Source organism: Anolis sagrei, chromosome 4 (genome assembly GCF_037176765.1).
Source record: "Anolis sagrei isolate rAnoSag1 chromosome 4, rAnoSag1.mat, whole genome shotgun sequence".
In the NCBI taxonomy this organism is placed as follows: domain Eukaryota; kingdom Metazoa; phylum Chordata; class Lepidosauria; order Squamata; family Dactyloidae; genus Anolis; species Anolis sagrei.
Window position 1 is genome coordinate 76,813,250 of NC_090024.1, and position 22,884 is coordinate 76,836,133.

Sequence of the window (22,884 nt, forward strand, 5' to 3'; positions counted from 1 at the left end):
CCTGGTAATCACTCCTAGCTAGAGCAAACCTAGTTAGCAAACAGTGCATCAATACATAGATAAATCCTGCTAATTTGCTAGATCTACTCCTGCTGAGACAAACAATAAGATTTAGGTCCAGATCAGTCCAGCACATCCACTGTTTTTGGGTGCAGACGAGTGTCAGATTGTCAGTAATGGAGACAGAGGCTTTCCTCCCTTTTTAAAGTGCTGTTTTTTTAAAAAATGCAAATGCACTGAGCTTCCTCTTGTTAAGCTTTTGTAAAAGAGAAAAATAATGTAGTGAATTTGTTGTCACACCAATGTTACTCACATGGAATATTCAATAATAATAATGTGATGGCATGCCCAAACCTTTGGGAAAACTATATTGTCTGGCTTTACTCGAGGGCTGTCTGATACCTTCTGTTAAGATTTAGACCCTTAGCAGACAGAGGCACTTTGAGGCAAGGTGAAAAGATAACCAAATGTGTTTACTGAAGCAAGATGAATAAAGGGTTAACTCCACCTGGGACTATCATAGAATAACTTAAAACAATACGTTACAAAAGGAGAACTTGCTGGTTGCAGGCATCTTTCTGGGGGCTTTGAAAGTCTCTTTTGCCTCTGGTGCCAAAGCGATGGTTATAAACTGCCTTAATCTTCTTTCCTGAGAAGCTTGGCTGGCCAAAAGCTTCTGTTGTCCTTTTTACTGCTGATATAAAATACTGCTAAATGCACCAGCAGGAGAAAGCACTAAGAATGCCTGTTTAGACTGCTAGGCTAGGATTCCAGACACTATCCAGGCCTCTAAGGCTTTACTTTAGAAGGAAGGAAGAATCCAGCCAGGAGCTCTGTGCAGGGAAAAGGAAGAGATTAACTAAGTTTGGCCTCTGAGGGGTTGTTTTAAGCTCCACTCAGAAACGAATACAAAGAAAAGTCTACACTATTGAGAAGGCATATAAACAGGGGGAACTGAAGTAAAGGAGAAGGAAAAACCATGACTTCACAAATAATAATAATAAAAAATAATAACTTAATTCTTATATCCCACTTCCATCTCTTTGAAGGGACTTGGGGCAACTAACATGTGGACCAAGGCCAATATAAACAAGGTTGCAAAGTAATACAGTGGTGTTGCTTTGTGATTGTAGGCTAAGGGATAGAATGCAGTCATATTTAAAGCCTCTGTAGCCACAGAACCAATGTATGCGATTTCATTTACCCAAAGTTTCACTTATTCACTGTACCATTTTCTCAATATCTTCATCATTTTTCCCTTTGAAAATAATAGGGTTCACTATTTTCTGCAGTTTCGTGTATTCACACAAAGCCCAGAAATATATGGCATGTGGATACGGAGGTTGTATTGTAACCCGAAATAGCACTCTTGATACAATAGCTGCATGTGTTTGTAATAGACTAAATGTGTAGATACATGCTTTTAGAATGTGTAAGAAATCCTGCAGACAACATCTCTCCTGGAGCAGCAGGGAGCATGATACCGCTCTTCACATCTTGATTTTTTTGCTTTTTAAATTTAGCTGTATCCTGCACATGAATATTCATATCCACAGCGAGTCCCCTCTGTCTTCTATGTTCAGCACAACAGAGATCATTAACACAGCACTGATAATATTCTACCAGTTACCAGCAGGCTTCCACAAAAGACAATAATTGGCAAACCACAGGAGAAGTACATTCAGGTCTATGGGGAAGGTTTAATTCCCAGGCACAAGGCAAGCTCAGATTTTTGAATTTTCCCATCCTTATTCACATCACAATGGCGAAGAAGGATCTCCCGGAACTTGTCTAGGTCAGGGCCGCTAATGCTGGGCTACAAAAGAAGGGAGAAAAAGAGATGTACAGTATTTTTGGAGGGCAAAAGATATCATCTTAACAGCAGTAGAGTTGAGGAATCTTAGATTCTGGGCACATCTGACATACAAGACAGGGTGAGGGCAAGATTTTAAGTTAATAAGGCGAAGTTTCTAAATTTACATTGATATGTGGTAATTCTAAATGGCCCCTCAAAATTCCCTAACATACTTCTGAATAGTAACATGGAAATAAGGGAAGGGAACCATCGTCTGTTTCATAGAATCATAGAGTTGGAAGAGACCTCATGGGCCATCCAGTCCAACCCTCTGCCAAGAGGCAATAAAATCACATTCAAAGCACCCCTATGTATTTATTGTGTCAGGAGCAAACCAAAACAGTTGTATTGCATTAAAAACAAACAAACAAACAAACCACAAAGTTTGCAGACTTGGTATTCTATTAAATGTCCTTTGACCAGTAGCTGGCCATTTGGAGTACCTCTGGTGTTCCTGCAAGAAGGTCCTCCGTTGTGCATGTGGCAGGACTCAGTCTGCATTGCAATAGGTGATCTCTGGTTTGCTCTTCTCCACACTCTCATGTCATGGATTCCATTTTGTGGCCCCATTTCTTAAGGTTGGCTCTGCATATTGTGGTGCAGTCTGTTCAGCACCTTCCAAGTCGGCCAGTTTTCTGTGCGCCCAGGAAAAAGTCTCTCATTTGGTATCAGCTATTGATTGAGGTTCTGGGTTTGAGCCTGCCACTTTTGAACTCTTGCTTGCTGAGGTGTTCCAGCAAGTGTCTCTGTAGATCTTAGAAAACTATTTCTTGATTTAAGTTGTTGGCATTCTGGCTGATACCCAAACAGGGGGTGGGCCGGAGATGTCACTGCCTTGGTCCTTTCACTATTGGCTGCTACTCCCAGGAAAATGTCAGGTGGTGCAATACTGGCTAAACAGTGTAATTTCTCCAGTGGTGTAGGGCGCAGACACCCCGTGATAATGCGGCATGTCTCATTAAGAGCCACATCCACTGTTTTAGCGTGGTGAGATGTGTTCCACACTGGGCATGCATACTCAGCAGCAGAGTAGCATAGAGCAAGGGCAGATGTCTTCACTGTGTCTGGTTGTGCCAGTCAGCTTTCGTGTGATATTGTTTCTAGTGCCCACTTTTTGCTTGATATTCAGGCAGTGCTTCTTTTAGGTCAGAGAATGGTCTAGGGTAACTCCCAGGTATTTGGGTGTGCTGCAATGCTCCAGTGGGATACCTTCCCAGGTAATCCTCAGAGCTTGGGATGTTTGTTTGTTCTTAAGATGAAAAACACATGTCTGTGTTCAGATGGTGATCCAGCCTCTGTTTAAAAGCCTCCGAAGAAAGAGCCTCCACCACACTATAGGGCAGAGAGTTCAGCTGCTGAACAGCTCTCACAGTTAGGAAGTTCTTCCTAATGTTCAGATGGAATCTCCTTTCCTGTAGTTTGAATCCATGTCCTGCCTTCAAGGCAGCAGAAACTAAGCCTCCTCCCTCCTCTTTATTATTATTATTTTTTTGTCGTGTCAGGAGTGACTCCTGGTGTGAGAGAATTGGCCGTCTGCAAGGATGTTGCCCAGGGGACGCCTGGATGATTTGATTTTTTTAAATCATCCTTGTGGGAGGCTTCTCTCATGTCCCCGCATGAGGAGCTGGAGCTGATAGAGGGAGCTCATCCACCTCTCCCTGGATTCGAACCTGTGACCTGTCGGTCTTCAGTCCTGCCGGCACAGGGGTTTAACCCACTGCGCCACCAGGGGCTCCTCTTTATGACTTCCCCTCACATATTTATCATGTCTCCTTTCAGCCTTCTCTTCTTCAGGCTAAACATGTCCATCTCTTTAAGCTGCTCCTTATAGGGCTTGTTCTCCAGACCCTTGATCATTTTAGTTGCCCTCCTCTGGACACATTCCAGCTTGTCAACATCTTCTTTAAACTGCAGTGGACAGAATTGGACACAGTATTCCAGATGTGGTCTGACAAAAGCAGAATAGAGGGGCAGCATGACTTCCTTGGATCTAGACACCATACTGCTATTTATGCAGTGCAAAATCCCACTGGCTTTTTTAGCTGCCACATGACATTGTTGGCTCATCTTTAACTTGTTGTCCATGAGGCCTCAAATATCTTTTTCACATGTACTGCTATCGAGCCAGGCATTCCTGAGTCTGTACCTTTGCATTTATTTATTCATGCCTTTCAAAAAAGGAGTATCTTGCATTTGTCTTTGCCCTTTTTTGAAGGGCATGAAGAAGTCTCACAACATTTTCTCAGGAATGGTGTTGGCCATGAGTTGTATTGCATCAACATGGCCCTCTTTTTTTCCTCATGTTGTTGGTGGGGCTGCTATTTGCTCTTTGTTTTTGTTGATATGGCAAGTAATGGCAGCCTAGTCACTTTTGTGAATCCTACATAATTTCCCCAGACTTTACCAGGCATTGTGGGAAACTAACTGACACAAGAGAATATTGGGGACAAAACAAATTGAGAGTATTTGTATTACAATAATTTTTTTGCAAAATGTCTGAACCTCCAGATTTTCATTTTGTATTTTTCTGGTAAAAAAGTGAATTGTTACAGTTGGAATCCTTAAGAACAGTGATTTACCTTTGAAACAGGTTGCAGTCCTGCCATTTATTTATGTGTGTCTGCCACTAACTGGATCCCATTCAATGAAAGGCAACTCCATATTATAACTTTTAAAAATCAAGGTTATTAGTTTGTCAAGGAACAGAATTAGGCCAGAGAAATTTCATATCCTTTTTGGCTTCACGTATACACACGGGAGAATCAATTAAATTATTTGTTCTATGATGTGTTTCTTTAAGCTGTTGAACTAACATCCTGGCAGCGGGTAGGCTTTGAGGTACTTTTGAATACTATGGCTCAAGGCAATGCTTCTCAGAAAAACTGAAGGAAACAAAACTTGAATCAAATCTTTAGTAAGTCACCTTGACAAGCTCCATCATGTCTTTTACAAATCCATCCACCTCTGGGCCTTCCAGTGCACCCGTCTTACTCTGGAATACAGAAAAATCAGAGTTTTGCATAAACCAGAAATTACTTGAAGACACACAACTGCAACTGTGCCTTCTTCATGGTATCATAGAGTTGGAAGAGATCTAGTGGACCATAAAGTCCAACCCCCCTGCCAGGAAGCAAGAAATCACATTCAATACACCTCCAAAAGATAGCCTCTGTTTAAAAGCCTCCAAAGAAGGAGACTCCACCACACCCTAGGGCAGGAAGTTCCACTGCCGAACAGCTCTCACAGTTAGGAAGTTCTTCCTAATGTTTAGACTGAATCTCCTTTCCTGCAATTTGAAGCCATTGTTTCGTGTCCTAGTCTCCAGGGCAGCAGAAAACAAGCCTGCTCTCTCCTCCCTATGACTTCCCCTCACATATTTATACATGGCCATTGTGTCTCCTCTCAGCCTTCTCTTCTGCAGGCTAAACATGCCCAGCTCTTTAAGCTACTCCTCATAGGGCTTGTTCTCCAGACCCTTGATCATTTTAGTTGCCCTCCTCTGGACACATTCCAGCTTGTCAACATCTTCCTTAAACTGCAGTGGACAGAATTGGACACAGTATTCCAGGTGTGGTCTGACCAAGGCAGAGTAGAGGGGTAGCATGACTTTCCTGGATCTAGATACTAGACTCCTATTTATGCAGGCCAAAATCCCATTGGCTTTTAAAGCTGCTGCAAGACATTTTTGGTTCCTGTTTAACTTGTTGTCCATGAGGACTCCAAGATTTTTTTTCTTATGACTCTTTAAGCTGGACTTTTTCTGGAGAGGCTTTCAAATAAAGTATTGTCTTCAAAAAGGGAACTGCTCTAACTTTTTGCAATAACTAAACCCTGTGTTGCAAGATGGTTATATTATAACAAAGGGTAAGTTCATTTTAGTGTAACATTTAATTACTTTTTTAGTTATAGGGGTATGTGACCTCAATGCATAAATGTGTTATGCCAATCATTTGTACATATAATTCTGAGACAGACAGACAGACAGATACAGTATATACTTGAGTATAAGCCTAGTTTTTCAGTTATATTTTTAGGCTGAAAAAGTCCCCCTTGGCTTATAATGGAGTGAAAGTTATTTATTATTTCACTCTGTTATTGTTGTTGCTGTTGTTTCTGTTGTTATTATTACATGTATTATTGTACTATACTTTTACTGTTATTACATTTCCATTATTTTTCTCTATTATTGTTATTTTTATTACATTTATTATTTTACTCTCATTATTGCTGGATGGAAGGATATGTAAGCACATTTACATTGATGAAGGTTAGAATAATGGTTTTATTATAACTGAACAGTCTTATCTTAAATTACAGTTTTATGTAAATATTCAGAAACATTTAACCTACTGATGCCTCAATTAATGTAATTTTATTGGTATATTTTTTATTTTGAAATTTACCAGTAGTTGCTGCATTTCCTGCTCTCAGCTTATTCTTGAGTCAATACATTTTCCCAGTTTTTTGTGGTAAAATTAGGTGCCCTGGCTTATATTCAGTTTGGCTTATACTCAAGTATACACAGTGTATGTATATATATGTGTGTGTTGTGTGTGTGTGTGCCTAATATACATAGTTTAGCTCTTGCTGAATTGGAGGGAAGGAAAGAATAGTTGTAACATACTCCTTTAAAAAAAGCAATGTTCTAATCCCTAGAACTAATTAGTAACACCAACCCAAACTTACAACATCATAGTGTGCAAAGATTTTCTCAAAATCTCTCTTCCTTTCTTCTGCGCTACAAGCCTGGTGAGGGGGAAAGAGAATAGGGTTTAAGAAGATGCATTCAGAAAATAGAGATGAGAAGACAACTAAGTGCACTGAAAATTACTGTACTTACATCTAGTTTAAACTGAAAGAGAAAATTTTCCTGAAGAGCCAAGATCCTAAATGGAAAGAACAAGCTCATCATTTTATCAAGTATCAACTCCACAGTTCTCTTCAATAGATTTCATAAATAGGGAGTAAGGAAATGAAGTGCTCTCAGCTATTTTTGGAAACTGTGGCTTGTGACATGGAAAAGGGTTCTCATCATTTGTTTTCAAGACTGATGTTGTCAGTCCTTAGGAGATATAAGACTGAAATTCAACAGGTGTAGCTTCTAGGATGCAGGGAAACAAGTGAAACAAGATGCAATGATTTCATTGTAATGAAGCTGATGAACCATTCAAGTTTACCTTGCCAGGTCATTCAAATCCAGTCGTCCGTCCTTGTTTTTGTCAAAGAGATTCATCTAAAATGTAAGAGATTTTGTAAAAATGTAAATTATAATTGATCTCATACAGAAACATAATAAAACTGTTCAGAGAAATACTGCCTGTGTTGCTTGAAATAATGCAGGATGGACTGGTGAGGCACTATGAAGCCCTTCTCAGATTCCTTTAAGGTTATTTGGCCAGTGAACAGCATTAGACAAGGACTCTGGAGACCAGGGTTCAAATCTCTGCTCAGCCATGAAAATCCACTTGCTTACCTTAGGTAAGTCACACTCAACCTCAAAGAAAAGCAAAGGCAAACCCCATCTGGACACATCTTGCCAGGAAAATTCTGTGTCAGATTTACTTTAGGGTCACCATGAATCAGGAAGAATGTGACAATTTGGCCAGTGCAGCACAACACTTCCAAGAAGATAGCTTGCTTTTTGTAACCAGTGTTGACTCCACTTTTGGGGAATGGTTGAGATATAAATGAAATAGGGTTTGAATATGTATGGGAGGATGATATGCCTCTTTCCTTCCCTAGCTGTCTTTTCAAATGCGAGTTTCTAAATCTCCCACTGCCACTCATACACTGCTCACTGATGGGAATATTTTGAGTGCATCTTCAAATTGATAAGACAAAAGGCCTTTGGGGCATGACAGGCTGCCTTCTAATGAAATGAAGCAAAATAAATGCTTCTTTGAGGGGTGGGGTTATTCTCCTTAAGCACTTTTTAGGGGTGTGCGAATCCATTCTGTTTTCGGGAAGGTTCTGGGAGAGTAGAAAGGGGGTTGTTCTGATTCGTAATTTGGAACCCTGAGTTTTGTTTCTGTTTTAAAAGGAATCTTCCCTAAAATAGACCGGGGGGGGGGGGGGGGGGCAACTGAAACAGAATGGAAACAGAAAGGATTATGTGCCATTTCGCACTCCCCTACTTTTCATGAAATATTTTTGTTGACTGTTTGAACTCTTATGCTGGCCCAGGCTAAAGAGAATTGTAAGAAGAGCTGCAAGTTGCAGAAAGCTATTTTGGAAAAGATAATTTCCTTGCTAATGCCCACAGGTTTCTCACTGGAAAAAAAAAACTATACTGAGGAACGATTTCCATGTTCCTTTCCTTTATCCACAAGTTAAACAGAGACCTGATTTTGCTAATCTTCTCGACTGTAAATGGCTATCTGCAAGCAAATTGTTAATTTTATTAATTTCTCCCTTTAATATCAAATTATATCTACATTATATTGCCACTGCAAGTTAATGAGTGATAATGCTACTGTTTTGCAGTGAAATTGTAACTTCTTTTGCTACTTTTATAATTAGGGGGGGTTGCCTTATTAAGTGATGCAGAAAGAAGAGCATATGATTTAAGTGCATTTTAATGGATATCAATGCAATAAGCAAAATCTTCTGAGCATTTTTTGTCTAAGGCTGGATCTACACTGCACCCCCAGTGGCGCAATGGGTTAAACCTTTGTGCTGGCAGGACTGCTGACCAAAAGGTCGACGGTTTGAATCCAGGGAGCGGCATGAGCTCCCACTTGTCAGCTCCAGCTTCCCATGTGAGGACTTCAGAAAAGCCTCCCACAGGATGGTAAAACATCTGGGTGTCCCCTGGGTAATGCTCTTGCAGACGGCCAATTCTCTCACACCAGAAGCAATTTGCAGTTTCTCAAGTCACTCCTGACATGAAAAAAAAAGTGCTACATCCCAGGATCTCATTCCAGATTATCTGCTTTTAACTTGATTATATGAGCCTACAATGCCAGCTAATCTGGGATCAGATCTTGGAATATAGGGCAGTGTAGATCCAGCCTAAGAAAACCTTATGAAATTTATGGGGTCACTATCAGTTAATTGGTGACTTGATGGCACACACATGTAAAAGCAAAGGTACCTATTTTTGTTGCTGTGGGGAAACAGGGAAGCAAAGAAGTTACCTTATTGAAATTGCAACAAGAATTGACTAGTTTGACAATTAACTAATCTCACCAAGGATGTTTGAGTGGCTTGGAGCTACAATTATAACTACCGGCTTTCAAAAAGCAACTTTCCATCCAATGGTTAAGCCTCATGAGCGAATTTGATTTTGGCAAACCTCTGCATCATCAGGAATGCCTTTTGGGTAGGAAATTTCAGGCTCTTAGTGCCAAAGTACTCATCCTAATGCCTTAAAGAGGCTTTTCCCTCTCTCGGTAATATATTCAGATTTTGCTTAATTATATTCTGGTCGCTACCTTCCTGGCTGATTCTCTTTGCAATTCTCCCTCCTTTCCTCGTTACTATTGCAGAGCATGAGAAAATGAACATTTTTTTCAGAAAGAAGAGAAGGCTGGGGAAGAGATAGATTAAATAAAAGCATGAATAATTCATGGTAAAAGGGTGTTAAGAGACTGGATTTAATTTTTAAGTGTAGGTAGATGATTTGGCATATCACACAAATGGGCTGCAGTTCTAAAATATTCAATCCTGGGCCAGTGTTTAACCTTTCTTTTATGAATGCTATCCTTTCAGTTATTATAATGCTCTGGGGAAAATAGTACTATTCATAATAATACTTTGCACAATGCCTCATGCAGCTATCTTTTAAACATCAGGTTCTTCATGTGAGCTGATAGTTCCAGTATTACATGATGACAACTATTATGCTATGAAATATGGTAGCATTTCAAGAATGCAGATTGTCAGACAGACATTTGTATTACTTACTTACTTACTTACTTACTAAGTTCACCTTGCCCAAGAAAACATTACTGAATTAGTGGGCTCACAATAAGTTCAGGATTTGGACCTCCTACCTGTTGGGTCTTCAGTCCTGCCAGCACAAGGGTTTAACCCACAGCCCCACCAGTGACTTCAAAGCATACACAAACACACTCATGTGCATACACTTTTGCAGAATAGTTATTCCCGCTTAATAGCCACAATCTCATAGTATTATTGTTGGTGATGCTGAGTGCCTTCAAGTTGTTTCTGAGCTATGGCAACCCTATTGTTTGAAGAAGGATGGGCAGCGTCCCCTTTTACCATGCTATATATTGGTTTAAGGTTACATTCAAATTAAGCCAATATAAGAAGAAGAATTGTTTGCATTGGAGCTGCTTCCTCTTAGCATCTTCCCATGTCCCTGTGGTTTAAGTTCTGCATACAGAAACCACATTGATAGTGCCAGCTGCATAGTTTAATTTGAACTGGAACTCATCAATAAGAACCTGCTCTACATGCCAGGGATTCAATAAGCAAGATGACTCATGAAGCATCCAGAAAGAGGGAACAAAAGCAACAATCCTAAAATGTAGGGAATGGAGACTTAATCCAGGCAAAACCTGTACAAAGCCAGCCCACAGGTTTTTTTTTTTCTAATATGCCCAAAGCTGACTGCTATACCGTGTAGACAAAGGTGCTGTTTTATTCAATGGGAGCAATTGTGTAGTTCAAATGAAAAGCCACTGCTGACAGCCTGACAGATATTATCATGACCTGCTATTCTAGCCAATGAATAATAATAACCTTAGTTCGGATATGATTATTTTGGCAGCCTAGGTAATGTGATTTGCAGATGAATAAACCGGTAATGAGCTTTCCTTCCATGTGGCATTGACAAAACGTAGCTATCTGAATGGCAGAAAGCTTTAAAAACACATACTGGGGACTTATGGCCTTGTGGACATTCAGTCTACTTTATCTGAAGAGTTCGGGGGGGGGGGGATCTATTTTAAAAATGAGGTCGGATTTATGGACCTCTATTTATAGGAACTATTGTTATAGGGCCAGTATAGGAGATGGAAAGAAGAAGTTCAGCAGAGTAAATTTGCCCAAATGAAGCTTTCAGGGGATCTGGATGCCTTTCTAAGAGATCTTTCACCATAACAGTTGTGACTTTTTAAAATGAATTTTTGCATTAAAGTATTGGTTATAGTCAGCAGCTTTATAGATGCATTTAATTAAATCTCTCCATTAAAACACAAAAAATCTATATAAATAAAAATGTAATGTTCATTTGTGGGATTAACTCAAAAACCACTGGACGAATTGACATGACATTTGGACACAATACACCTATCAGGCCAATGAGTGACCATCACTCATAAAGACAGTGAAAAACACAGCAGAAGAGACTTAAAAAGCAAAAAATAAAAATAAAACATACATTACAATGCATTCGCAAAACCATATATATACACACACACATATATATACACACATACCCAAAAATATACATACACATATACACACACAAAACACATATACACAGACTGGACCACAGCAACACGTGGCAGGGGACAGCTAGTAGAATATAAATTCTAGATCACATGTGTCAAACTCAAGGCTCACGGGGTGAATCTGGCCTGCCATGTCATTTTATGTGGCCCTCCAGATGCTGGACCACAACTCCTGTATTCCTCATCATTAGGCATCATGACTAGAGTTGATGGGAGTTGTGATACAGTAACATCCGGAAGGCTGTAGATTGTTCTGCTTAGTCAGGAGTGTAGGGTTTGAATTTAGGCACAAGACTTGTGGAGATAATGCCTGACATTAAAATGCCCTTTAACTTTTCCCCAACCTCATAGCCACAAATGCTGTTGGTTGCAATTCCCATTATCACCAGTCTGCATGGTGGATATAATCAAAAGTGATGGGAACTGTCATTTAATAATGTCTGGGGCTCAAACTAGGTAAAACTAAAGAGCGCTGACCACTAGGTAAAAAGGTCTCTATTGATAGGGACAGAAACCATAGAGCTAACTTGTTGCTTGCATTTTTTTTACTTACTTTATGGATATGCTTGTGACGTCTCTTGTGATGAGTACCTGCACTTCAGAAGTTATACCACTAATAAGCCACTCAGTTCTTTTGTTATAACTGCCATCCATTTCCCTCTTTCAAAATGTGGTTTATAGGACTCTTTCTCCCCAGATGTAATAATAACAGTAATAGAGTAAAATCATAAATGTAATAATAACATTAATAACATTAATAAATAGAGTGAAATAATAAATGTAATAAAACAATAATAACAGAGCAAAATAATATGGATTGACTTGGGAGTAAATCCTACTGAACTCTGTGGGTCTCACTGCTAAAATATCCTTTATAGTGTGTGCTGTTAGTGTTTTGAAAGTTGCGTCAAAAACTCAGGTGCTCAGGAAAAACTGGAGTAAATTATTTCTTTTTTAAATTCCCAGAATAGTATTTTTGCAGTGGTCAACAACAGCTAAGGGTCTGTACCCCATTCTACTCCAGCAGTCTTAGAGATCTCTAGATACTCTCCACACATAACTTATTTTCATATAATTTAAAATCAGATATAAAATGATGACAATTCAAAGCATCCTAACATTTAAAAATCTATGCTCTGTCCCTCTTTAAATAATCACTAAGCCTTATGTAACTGTGCCTTGACAATTGGGTTAGTTATGTTTCCATATTGGCAAAACACAACATTGGCACTTACCAATGTTTCTCTTTGCACTGAACTTTTGTTTGCAGCAACAGATTGGCTATTTGGGTTGGTGAAGGCCAGACTTTTAACCATGAACACTCTTCCAAGATTCTTTGGCTCACAAATCCATCTTATACAGTAATCCTATAATAATAATGCTTACCATGGTATCAGTATATTCCTGCAGCTTTGCCTTAGAAATTGTTTTCTGATGTTGCTGAAAGAGATCTTGGAGAAAGTTCTGTTATTAAGAAAGAAGCACAAAAGCAGCTTTTACTATTTCAGATTTGCATGAAGTAATGACATGAAATAGTCGAAATCTGGTTCTCCTAAGGGCTCAATGTTAAGAGCAAAGATTGTTGATTGACTATGAAAGTGTATCAATAAAGTGCAATGAAGAGTATCTAGAGAACTTACTCTGAGCTCACCAGCAGAAATAAAACCACTGCAATCCGCATCATATTGTCGCCAGATCTGCAGGGGGGAAAATTAGTTAAATATGATTGTTTGAAAACAGATTTTTAAGAAGTAATTTTAACACATCACAGTTTTCTTTGAGAATAAGCTCAAGAGTATCTATTCCACCAGTGTTTAGCTGAATCCTGGGCATGGCTATTGCATGCTCTCCAATTGTCCTAGTTTGGCAAGAACAGTCTTCAGGTTTTCCACTTGTTCAATATCTTTTAAAATGCTCCTATTTCTCTATTCTCCTCTCACATTCCCCTTTGTCCCCAGCCTACTTCGATTACTGTAAGCTGAAACCACATCTATACTGACTATTGAATGCATTTTCAGACCAATATTGAAGAAAGCTGTTTTGCTGTGCAGATTATTATATAGAGACTCCTGGAATCGGTTTGAGGCCCAGGTGATGATTATACAAACCACAGAGCACTGATGCATATTAAGAACCTTTCCTTCATGTACTTTTGTTGTAGTTGTTCTCTGGCCACCACAGTTTGAAGCTATTTTAAAACTGCATTAAATGGCCAGTGTAGATGGGCCTGAATGCAAAGTATAGAGGGAGAGGAGAGGGCACAATATTGCCCTTCCCACAGGACTTAGGGCAAAACAAATTCGTGGAAGTTTTTTACCTTGGGTGAAAAAAACCAATTGAGTTGACTATATGCCTTGACTTAAGGACAGAATGATGAGCGGAGTCTTTTTATTGTTTAGTCATGGAGTATCGTAAAAAAGCTATTTATTGGATGGAGGATAATATCCATCATTAAGCCAAGTCTCTACTCTTGAATCTGGTGCTTCTGAACAGAAATCTTTCATGTACACTTCCCTCTGATTCTGGTGGCTCTTTTGGTTACACAGCAGTGGGCATCCATTTTCAATTAGTAAAGGAAGGTGGCATTGCAGACTTGCCAAGATGGTATTTTTGCTGTCTAAATCTTAGAATTATAGAATAGTAACAGTTGGAAGTGACCACATGGTTCATTTAGTCCAGGAATGGGGAAACCCAGGCCTGGGGGCTGGATGCAGCCCCTTGGGCTCTTTTTTCAGCTCCGTCCCTGTCTCACCATCCTATCCTCCTTTCCTTCTCTCTTTCTTTCCTCCTTCCCTTCCTTCCTTACCTCCCTCTTTCTCCCTCACTCCTTCCATTCCACCCCTTCCTCCTTCCTATTCCCCCTCTTTCCTCCCTTCCTTCCTTCCATCCTTCTCTTTTTCCTTCCTCTTTTCCTCCTGGGGGATGTTTAGCTAGAAGAAGAGAAAGCTGATAGGGAACATGTTTCAAGATTTAAAAGGGTGTCCCATTGAGGAGGAAGTGGGGGAAAACTGACTTTCCCCTGCTCTAGAGACCAGGGCACAAGGGAGCAATGATTTCAATGGCAGGGAAAGAGATTTGACTGAAAGGATTAGGAAGAACTTCCCGAGAGTGGCCTAAGCTGTCTGGGAGTGTAGTAGAGTCTCCTTCTCTGGAGGCTTTTCCACAGAGGTTGTCTATCAGGAGTGCTTTGATTGTGCCTTCTTGTATGGCAGAAGGTTGGACTGGGTGGCCCTTGGGGGTCTCTTCCAGCTCTAGGATATATCAGGAGTAGGCAATACAGGTTCTAGTGGATAGAGTTTTTCTCTCCTGTCTACCATCTCATCCTGACCAAGGCCAACCCTTTTGGGATCCAAATGTTTCCTGTCTTTCCTTCACTTTCTGCCTCCAGAGGAGAAGAGGAAGGGAAGGAAAGGGTAGGGAAGGGACTTGGGGAGGACCCTCCTCCCAGCCTGCCCACTCCATTCCAGCCTGCCATGCAGCCCCCAAGTTAGAAAGTTTGCCCATGCCTGATCTAGTCCAACCCCTTGCCATACAGGAAAAGCACAATCAAAGTACCCCTGACAGAGGTACTTTCACAATTGCCACTATCACCACTTCAGGTGTACAGTGTATATGAAAGTGAAGTAATGCTACCCCTCTATTCCGCCTTGGTTAGACCACACCTAGAATACTGTGTCCAATTATGGGCACCACAATTGAAGAGAGATATTTACAAGCTGGAATGTGTCCAGAGGAGGATGACTAAAATGATCAAGGGTCTGGAGAACAAGCCCTATGAAGAGCGGCTTAAGGAGCTGGGCATGTTTAGCCTGAAGAAGAGAAGGCTGAGAGGAGATGTGATAGCCATGTATAAATATGTGAGAGGAAGTCACAAGGAGGAGGAAGCAAGCTTGTTTTCTGCTTCCCTGGAGACTAGGACGTGGAACAATGGCTTCAAACTACAAGAAAGGAGATTCCATTTGAACATGAGGAAGAACTTCCTGACTGTGAGAGCCGTTCAGCAGTGGAACTCTCTGCCCCGGAGTGTGGTGGAGGCTTCTTCTTTGGAAGCTTTTAAACAGAGGCTGGATGGCCATCTGTCAGAGGTGCTTTGAATGCAATTCCTGCTTCTTGGCAGGGGGTTGGACTGGATGGCCCATGAGGTCTTTTCCAACTCTAAGATTCTATGGTTCTATGAACACAATCCTAGCCATTTCTGTTCAGGCAGAATTCCCACTGACTTGTTCCCATACAACTGCAGCCTATATAATGCACACAGATACCTCTCATCATATCAGCAGGGACAATATTCTATTGTTTCCAGAGAGTACCTTTATTATTTTTGGAAAGTGCACCTGCCTAGGAATCATTGACAATTTTTGCCTAAAAGAATCCTCTCATCAGATCAAAATGATTTTTTTCACCTTTAATCTGGACATGATGTTACCATGGCTGCAGGCTTTTAAAAACTTGCTGCATGAATGATGCAACTAGTCCGATGCCTACGTGTCTAATTTGTTCTGTTATCTTTAAGGTAACGAATTATAAGCTGTACCTTGAGAATGAAATGATATGCCAAGATCAGAAAAGATTTGCAGAAATTAATTTCACAAAGTAATTTCTGCCATTCTGTTCTTGCATTGTTGAAAAAGAAGAGTCTATGCCCCTCTATACACACTTGCAAATTAAGCAAATTTGTAACTCTTTTGTAATACACCAACAATATTGAACGTCCCTCTCAAGGGATATGAAGTCATGCATTTTGAGCTTTTAACTATTTTCTTGATTTATGAGCCCTTGGCGCCTCAGACTGCAATGCTCATAAGCTTGTTTTCCTTGATACAGATCTCAAGTTTAAAATTACTATGTATTTGTTCTGAACTGGAAAAGGAGAAGTTGTGATAAGGAAAGTTCATGTGTAGATGCTTTGGTTGATGGTGCAGACAGGCACTTGAAGGACAAATCTAGATGAAGAAAACTAAATGAAAAACTTCTCCATTTTGATCTCCTGATTAAAATACAAGGCCATCCACCATTTCTCATTGTGTGATGCGTAATTGGATCTCTAGAGCCATTCCAATATCCTAGGAAGTACTTCAGATCTCCATCCGCATAGCCAATATCAGATTTTGTGTTGTATTTGGAAGACGGATAACATTTTGTGAAGAAGTAGATTCTAATTTCAAAATGAGCAAGGTGAGTGGGAATGGGGAAAATAATTCCGACTGGACTCTTGTTGTAGTATTGCACACCCAAAACTGGATGTGCACTTGCAGAAAATAGAATTGTGAAGGCACACAACATGTGCATTTAGTAAAGAGCTACTGTTTCATAGCAGAGCCAACAAAGGGACTAGTGCTCAACCAAATCAAAACTGAAGTGTTATGGTCCCTAATATGCATCAGGACCATGTGTATTGGGCACCCCAATGGCAATTGAGTTCTTTTCCCAGTGTCCTGTTACACATCTTCGCAATTCACTAACTGTGTTTCTTAGGGCCTCCGCTACTTAGTTAAGTGTATTCAACTTAGTTAAGAGCATGCAACATAGTGTGAAAGGTCATACAGAATTCCAGACCTGTTTTTAATTACTTGAGATTTTTTTCATGTCAGGAGCGACTTGAGAAACTGCAAGTCATTTCAGGTGTGAGAGAACTGGCTGTCAGCAAGGACATTGCCCAGGAGACGCCTGGATATGTTATCATCCTGTGGGAGGCTTCTCTCATGGCCCCACATGAGAAGCTGCAGCTGACAGACAAGAGCTCACCCTGCTCCCCAGATTTGAACTGCCAACCTTTCGGTCAGTGGTAGTGCTGGCACAAGGGTTTAACCCTTTGCACCACCAGGGGCTCCTAACTACTTGAGATAATATAGGAATTTTTTTTATGCCAAAGGGATACATAGAGATTAGGAGCCCCCGGTGGCGCAGTGGGTTAAACACTTGTGCCGGCAGGACTGAATATCAACAGGTCGGAGGTTCAAATCTGGGGAAAGCATGGATGAGCTCCTTCTGTCAGCTCCAGCTCCCCATGCGGGGACATGAGAGAAGCCTCCCACAAGGATGGTAAAACATCAAAACATCTGGGCATCCCCTGGGCAATGTCTTTGAAGATGGCCAATTCTCTCACACCAGAAGCAACTTGCAGTTTCTAAACCCTAGACATTTAATAAGAAATTTCCTCTAGAGAGAGAAAGGCATGGGACTCTTGATTACAGTTCTCTCCTCACATGGAGAAGATGGAAATGGATACTCAGTGATGAATCAGATGATATTAAAGGATGGGATGAGATTTGGAGCTGAGAGCTATCCCATTGGCATAATCTAAGCCCACTGGATAGTGGAGAGTTGGCAATCTAGACCCCAGAACCAAAAGAAGTGTCCAATTGATATGGTTAGCTACATGCTTATATTGTGAACTGAGAAATAAAATCTCCCATATGTGTAGTCTTTTAAACATTAAGCTTCATATTTCCAACATTATAAAGTACATAAAACCAATCTTGAAATAGCATTACTTTGTTTTTTTAAAAAGAGAAGCTGATCATTTTTTTAAAAAAATTGAATGTAATGTGCAGCAACACAAAAGTTTCCAGCAACTCAGCTGTGACAAGAGGTTGTCTCTCTCATACCGTGCGTCACAAAGAATAGCAGGAGATGGTGCTGAGGTTTGAAAGAGATAGTAATCATTGAAAGGGAAGATCTGTAAAGTGAGAGGCACACATGCGGACACCCATGGCTTGATGCTTTGATATCTAACAACTGTGGACCTGCTTCTGAGGCCAAATTTTAATAATAGAATTGGGCACAGCTGAGAGGAAAATCTGGGGTATGGATAGAGAAATAAGATTATGGGTCAGGGTGAGATCAAGCATCTGATTTGTGTTCTTCAGAGCCCTGCTGTCTTTTTGTTCTAAAGCTCTGCTCCTTCATTCCTCCTTTCCACCTGATGGAGCACACCTGGGTTAAGCAGCAATAGGTCTGCAGCCATTCTATATAGTTTGAGCCTCAGTATATACCCAATATATCAACCATAGTTAATAAGTATCCAATTTGTATGGCTAGAAGTAAAGTCAGCACCAACGGGCTACTCACCCGCATGAACTCCACACTGTTGTCCAGAGGTGTTTCTCTTCGGAAAAGCAGCAGGAAGTTCTCATCCTCTGGCAAGATCATATTTGCAAGCTACAACAACAACGTTTACACTTTAGTTTGTATATGGGACAAGGACAAGCGAGGAGCCAGGCACAGAGAGAGAGAGAGAAAGCGGAACTGCAGTAATGGCAGCAAAATCTAAAGCAAACACATTCTTTCTTGTTTGAGGGGAATTGTTTCCAGTGTGAGCTTCAAACTGATACCAGTCATAAGGTACATGACAACAGGGGGCACCAGATTGCCAGGGGCAGCTCAACCCATTACGCAAAGTAAGCATTTGCAGTATAGTTGATTTTGCCCAGGGGGGCTCTTGAGGCACTCTTGGGGGAAAATAGACCTTGACATATGCGAGTTGTAGTTACTGGGATGTACTGGGATGTTCACCTACAATCAAAGAGCATTCTGAACTCCACCAATGATGGAACTGAACCAAATATGGCACACAGAACCCCCACGACAAACAGAATATTTATATATCTGTGATTGGTTGGGGGGAGGGGCGCCAAAATACTGTTTGCTTACCATTGAAAATTACCTGCAGATTGCACCCACTTCTGTAGTCATACACAGGTTCTTGAAAGCAGAGATTTGTAAGGAAATTCATATGCACTATATATCTTTCCACGCAACGAGGCATCTTAAATGTTCCCAATAGTGTCATAGGAGTCTCCCTCCACAAAAGTAGATGCCATATGGCAGTGGTTCTCAATCTGTGGGTCCCCAGGTGTTTTGGCCTACAACTCCCAGAAATCCCAACCAGTTTACCAGCTGTTAGCATTTCTGGGAGTTGAAGGCCAAAACATTTGGGTACCCACAGGTTGACAACCACTGCCTTATTGGGTGCTCACAGTACTGAGAATGGGGGGCAGGTAATGTTTCCATTCCCATCAACGAGCCCTCCTGATGACACACAGCCCTTGGGTAGTGGAGCTTTTAAAAAGTACATGGTTTTACTGTAATGTGAGAAGATGGGGATGAAATCCTTTATTTCTGATCACTGTCTGGAGATAAAGGCAGCTGGAAGCGAGGAGGCCAGGCTGCGAAACTCAGGGTGACAGATGTTCCTGTCTCCATATTAAAAGGATATTCAGGCACATGGGTTGAATTTGAATGACCTAGTGTTATATGTTATGCCAGGGTGTAGCTATAAACCTTGTCCAAATGTGGCCCATGTTTCTAAAGCTTCAAAATAAAAGAAAATCCAGGTACCTCTTGTATTTGTAAGCGTCCATCTGCAGTTACATCATAGGCTGACATAAATTGCTCTTTCACTTTCTGAACCCTTTCTTCTGTGATGGTGCTCTGCAATATAAAAAGCATCAGGCTGGTTTTAGACTTAGAAAGAAAACCAATTTCCTGAATGTAATCCATGATGACTTGTCTCTTTCTGTTCACCTGTGCAGGACTGGCAAAATAATATATTCCCTAAAGGAAGCCTGCAATGTAACCTGAACTATTGCTCTTTAGTTTCCGTAAAAATAATTTTAGTTTGACATGTCTTGTACCTTGCTTTGAAATTATTTTTGGATGCAAGAAGGTGGACTCATTTGGGGGCCAACAATAAATTATTTTCACACAATAATGGAAAATAAATGTTACTAATATATTACCAATATTTATTTATTTACTATATTTATATACCGTGGTATATAAATATAGTAAATATTTATAGAAATATAAATACATTGCAATGTATTTCTTTTAAAAACCAATTACTTTTACTATTCTGTGTCTAGATTTCATGCCTTATAACACAATGCATTTTTTCCCCACCCCTGAATCTAGCCATGTTATAAATATACTGGGATTTCATCTATTTTTTTCCTGCTTGAAGTATGGGTAATTGCAGTGTGGGCAAGGTTTCCTTCCCTGCTGTGGTTGTGTTGTTTACTTCAAGTCAAGGATCTTCTTGGCAAGATTTGTTCAAAAGGGTTTGCTGAGATAATGTGACTTGTCCAAGATCACCCAAGGAGTTTCCATAGCTGAGCAGATATTTCAATCCTGGTCTCCAGAGTCATCGTCCAATGCTCAAACCACTGCACCATGCTTGCTCTCACCTGTTGTTGCCACCTCCATGTATTCAGCATTTCATTCACATGCTGGTGGCCCCATTCATGACCTGGCACATTTATTTGTAAAATGTATTGATATTTGTACAGGCAGTCCCCAACTTCCAAATGACTCACAGGTAAGAATGGGGTTATTTTTCATGTCAGGAGCAACTTGGGAAACTGCAAGTCACTTCTGGTGTGAGAGAATTAGCCATCTGCAAGGACATTGCCCAGAGGACACCTGGATGTTTAATGTTTTACCATCCTTGTGGGAGGCTCCTCTCATGTCCCCAAATAGGGAACTGGAGCTGACAGAGGGAGCTTAAACTGTTCTCCCTGGATTCGAACTACTGATCTGTCAGTCAGCAGTCCTGCTGGCACAAGGATTTAACCCATTGTGCCACAGGGGGCTCCCAAATGGGGAGCTGGAGCTGACAGAGGGAACTCAACCCATTCTCCCCAGATTTGAACCACTGACCTGTCAATCAGCAGTCCTGCCGGCACAAGGATTTAACCCATTGTGCCACCAGGGGCTCCAGAGTGGAAGGATGTGTGTGTGGGTGAGACAACAGGAAATGAGAGAAATCTACCCCCTGAAAAGGAAATTCACTTCTGGAAGAGTTATCATTACGAAAAGAGGTCTCAACTGAAACTTTATCACCAATCCTTGCTTACACAACTAGCCAAAATTTTCAAAATCCAATTGTCACAGGGACAGAAATTGAGGTGAAATCTTCTGAACAGAGGCTCAGACAGCAAAACAAACACCACAGGGGTGTTAACGCTTTCTTATGCTACCCAAAGCTTATAGATAGATAGATAGATAGATAGATAGATAGATAGATAGATAGATAGATAAGCTGGAGTTACATGTTCCTACTTACATACAAATTCATCTTAAGAACAAACCTAGAGAACCTATCTTGTTCGTATCTTGGGGACTGTCATGTGTTTTGGAATCTAAGGTTAGTAATGTGGTGATAGGTAGAAGTTTGTATTTGGGGATTTCCTGTAGTGGGAAAAGGCCATAGTGGTAATGCGCTATACTGCATCCACAATGTATTCATGGAAGGCCAGAAAAGGAAAGAAATCATACTGTGACTGCAGTTTAGAGCAGAGGGAATGTTTAACTTTGTAACTGCAGATGTAATGAAGGAAGGAAGGGCAAAGGGCAACTTCTATGACAAAAGTTTAAATCCCTTTCAGCATGTCATCAGGAGGACCTCCCGGAAGTACAAAACAGGGAATATGTATCCAGATGTTGGAATCTACTCCTGCCCCGTATCAGAAACTACCAGATACCTGCTCTGCATTTCAAAAGCCATAATTAGTCATAATTGGAAATTCATCAGAAATAGACCAGGACAGGAGATACATTATATGTATATATAAAATATTTCAAAGTATAGGAATGATATATTTTATGATGTTTATTTTAGCTGCTTCCTTTATAATGTTTGTAAACAAGGCTCCTTGAGTCCCAGACTGGGAAAAGGGCAGAATATAAAGATGATGATGACAATAATAATAATAATAATATAACTTCCTCCAATACTAAAGCATTGGACCAGTCCAAATGTGCCCTTAGAAGTTCTTATTTGGCATAATTATATTCAGGGTTGCTTATTGAATGAACTATACAATGACACTAAACATATATAGTGTCCCAAAAAAAAGAGCTAGGGTATTATAGAAAGTATTATGTGAAGCTTCATTAAATATGCAGTACAATCCTCAGCTGACAGGTAAATAGGCACAAATAAACAAAAAGGACAAGTAGAAGCTGGAGTTAAATGGCAATGGTAAATGGCAAAAAGTAAAACCCTGCATATACAATGTGAGGCGGGAACATTTTTTTAAAAAAGCACACCCAAGGATTACACTTCATGCAAGAGACTCAAGGCCGTTCAAAAGAATGCTGTGACACACTTTTTTTTTGTTTTCATATTGCTACAATGCAATCTCCTAGAAATATTATGTGAATAACCTTTTTATAGGCAGTGTCACCAGACTATCAAAAAATCTAATTTCACTAGAGCACAGCATGTCAAGCTCTGCATAAAAGATGCCCTATCAACTAATAACAGGTTTGTTCTTCAAGTCAGGAACATCATGTATCGGCCAGCTAGCAACAAGAAAGAGGCATCAACAAGCATATTGGGCAGGCAGCACAAAGTTTACTGAAGTAGAGGGGGAGAAAATATTTCTGGGAAAATTACAAAGGGGGTTGAAGAGAAAAATAAAATAAAAGTAGGAATGATCAGGGCAGGGGGGAAAAGAGTTAATAGAAATGGAATAGGTAAGGTAAAGGTCTTCCCCTGACATTAAGTCCAGTCATGTCTGACTCTGGGTGTTGGTGCTCATCTTCATTTCTAAGCTGAAGAGTCAGCGTTATCCATAGACACTTCCAAGGTCATGTGGCCGGGAT

At 40.4% G+C, this 22,884-nt stretch overlaps 1 protein-coding gene across 1 annotated transcript in view; it reads right to left on the reverse strand.

Moving 5' to 3' along the window:
* Positions 1-213: 213 nt before the first annotated feature.
* SCGN (secretagogin, EF-hand calcium binding protein) overlaps positions 214-22,884 on the reverse strand; it is a 29,879-nt gene continuing 7,208 nt past the window's right edge. The window contains exons 3-11 of the mRNA XM_060771661.2: positions 19,615-19,707; positions 18,346-18,435; positions 12,915-12,971; positions 12,661-12,738; positions 7,033-7,088; positions 6,696-6,741; positions 6,542-6,601; positions 4,779-4,847; positions 214-1,816 (exon numbers count right to left, since the gene is read on the reverse strand). Of these exons, the coding sequence (XP_060627644.1) occupies positions 1,688-1,816; positions 4,779-4,847; positions 6,542-6,601; positions 6,696-6,741; positions 7,033-7,088; positions 12,661-12,738; positions 12,915-12,971; positions 18,346-18,435; positions 19,615-19,707 (678 nt within the window). The 3' untranslated portion in view covers positions 214-1,687. The remainder of the gene's footprint in view (positions 1,817-4,778; positions 4,848-6,541; positions 6,602-6,695; positions 6,742-7,032; positions 7,089-12,660; positions 12,739-12,914; positions 12,972-18,345; positions 18,436-19,614; positions 19,708-22,884) is intronic.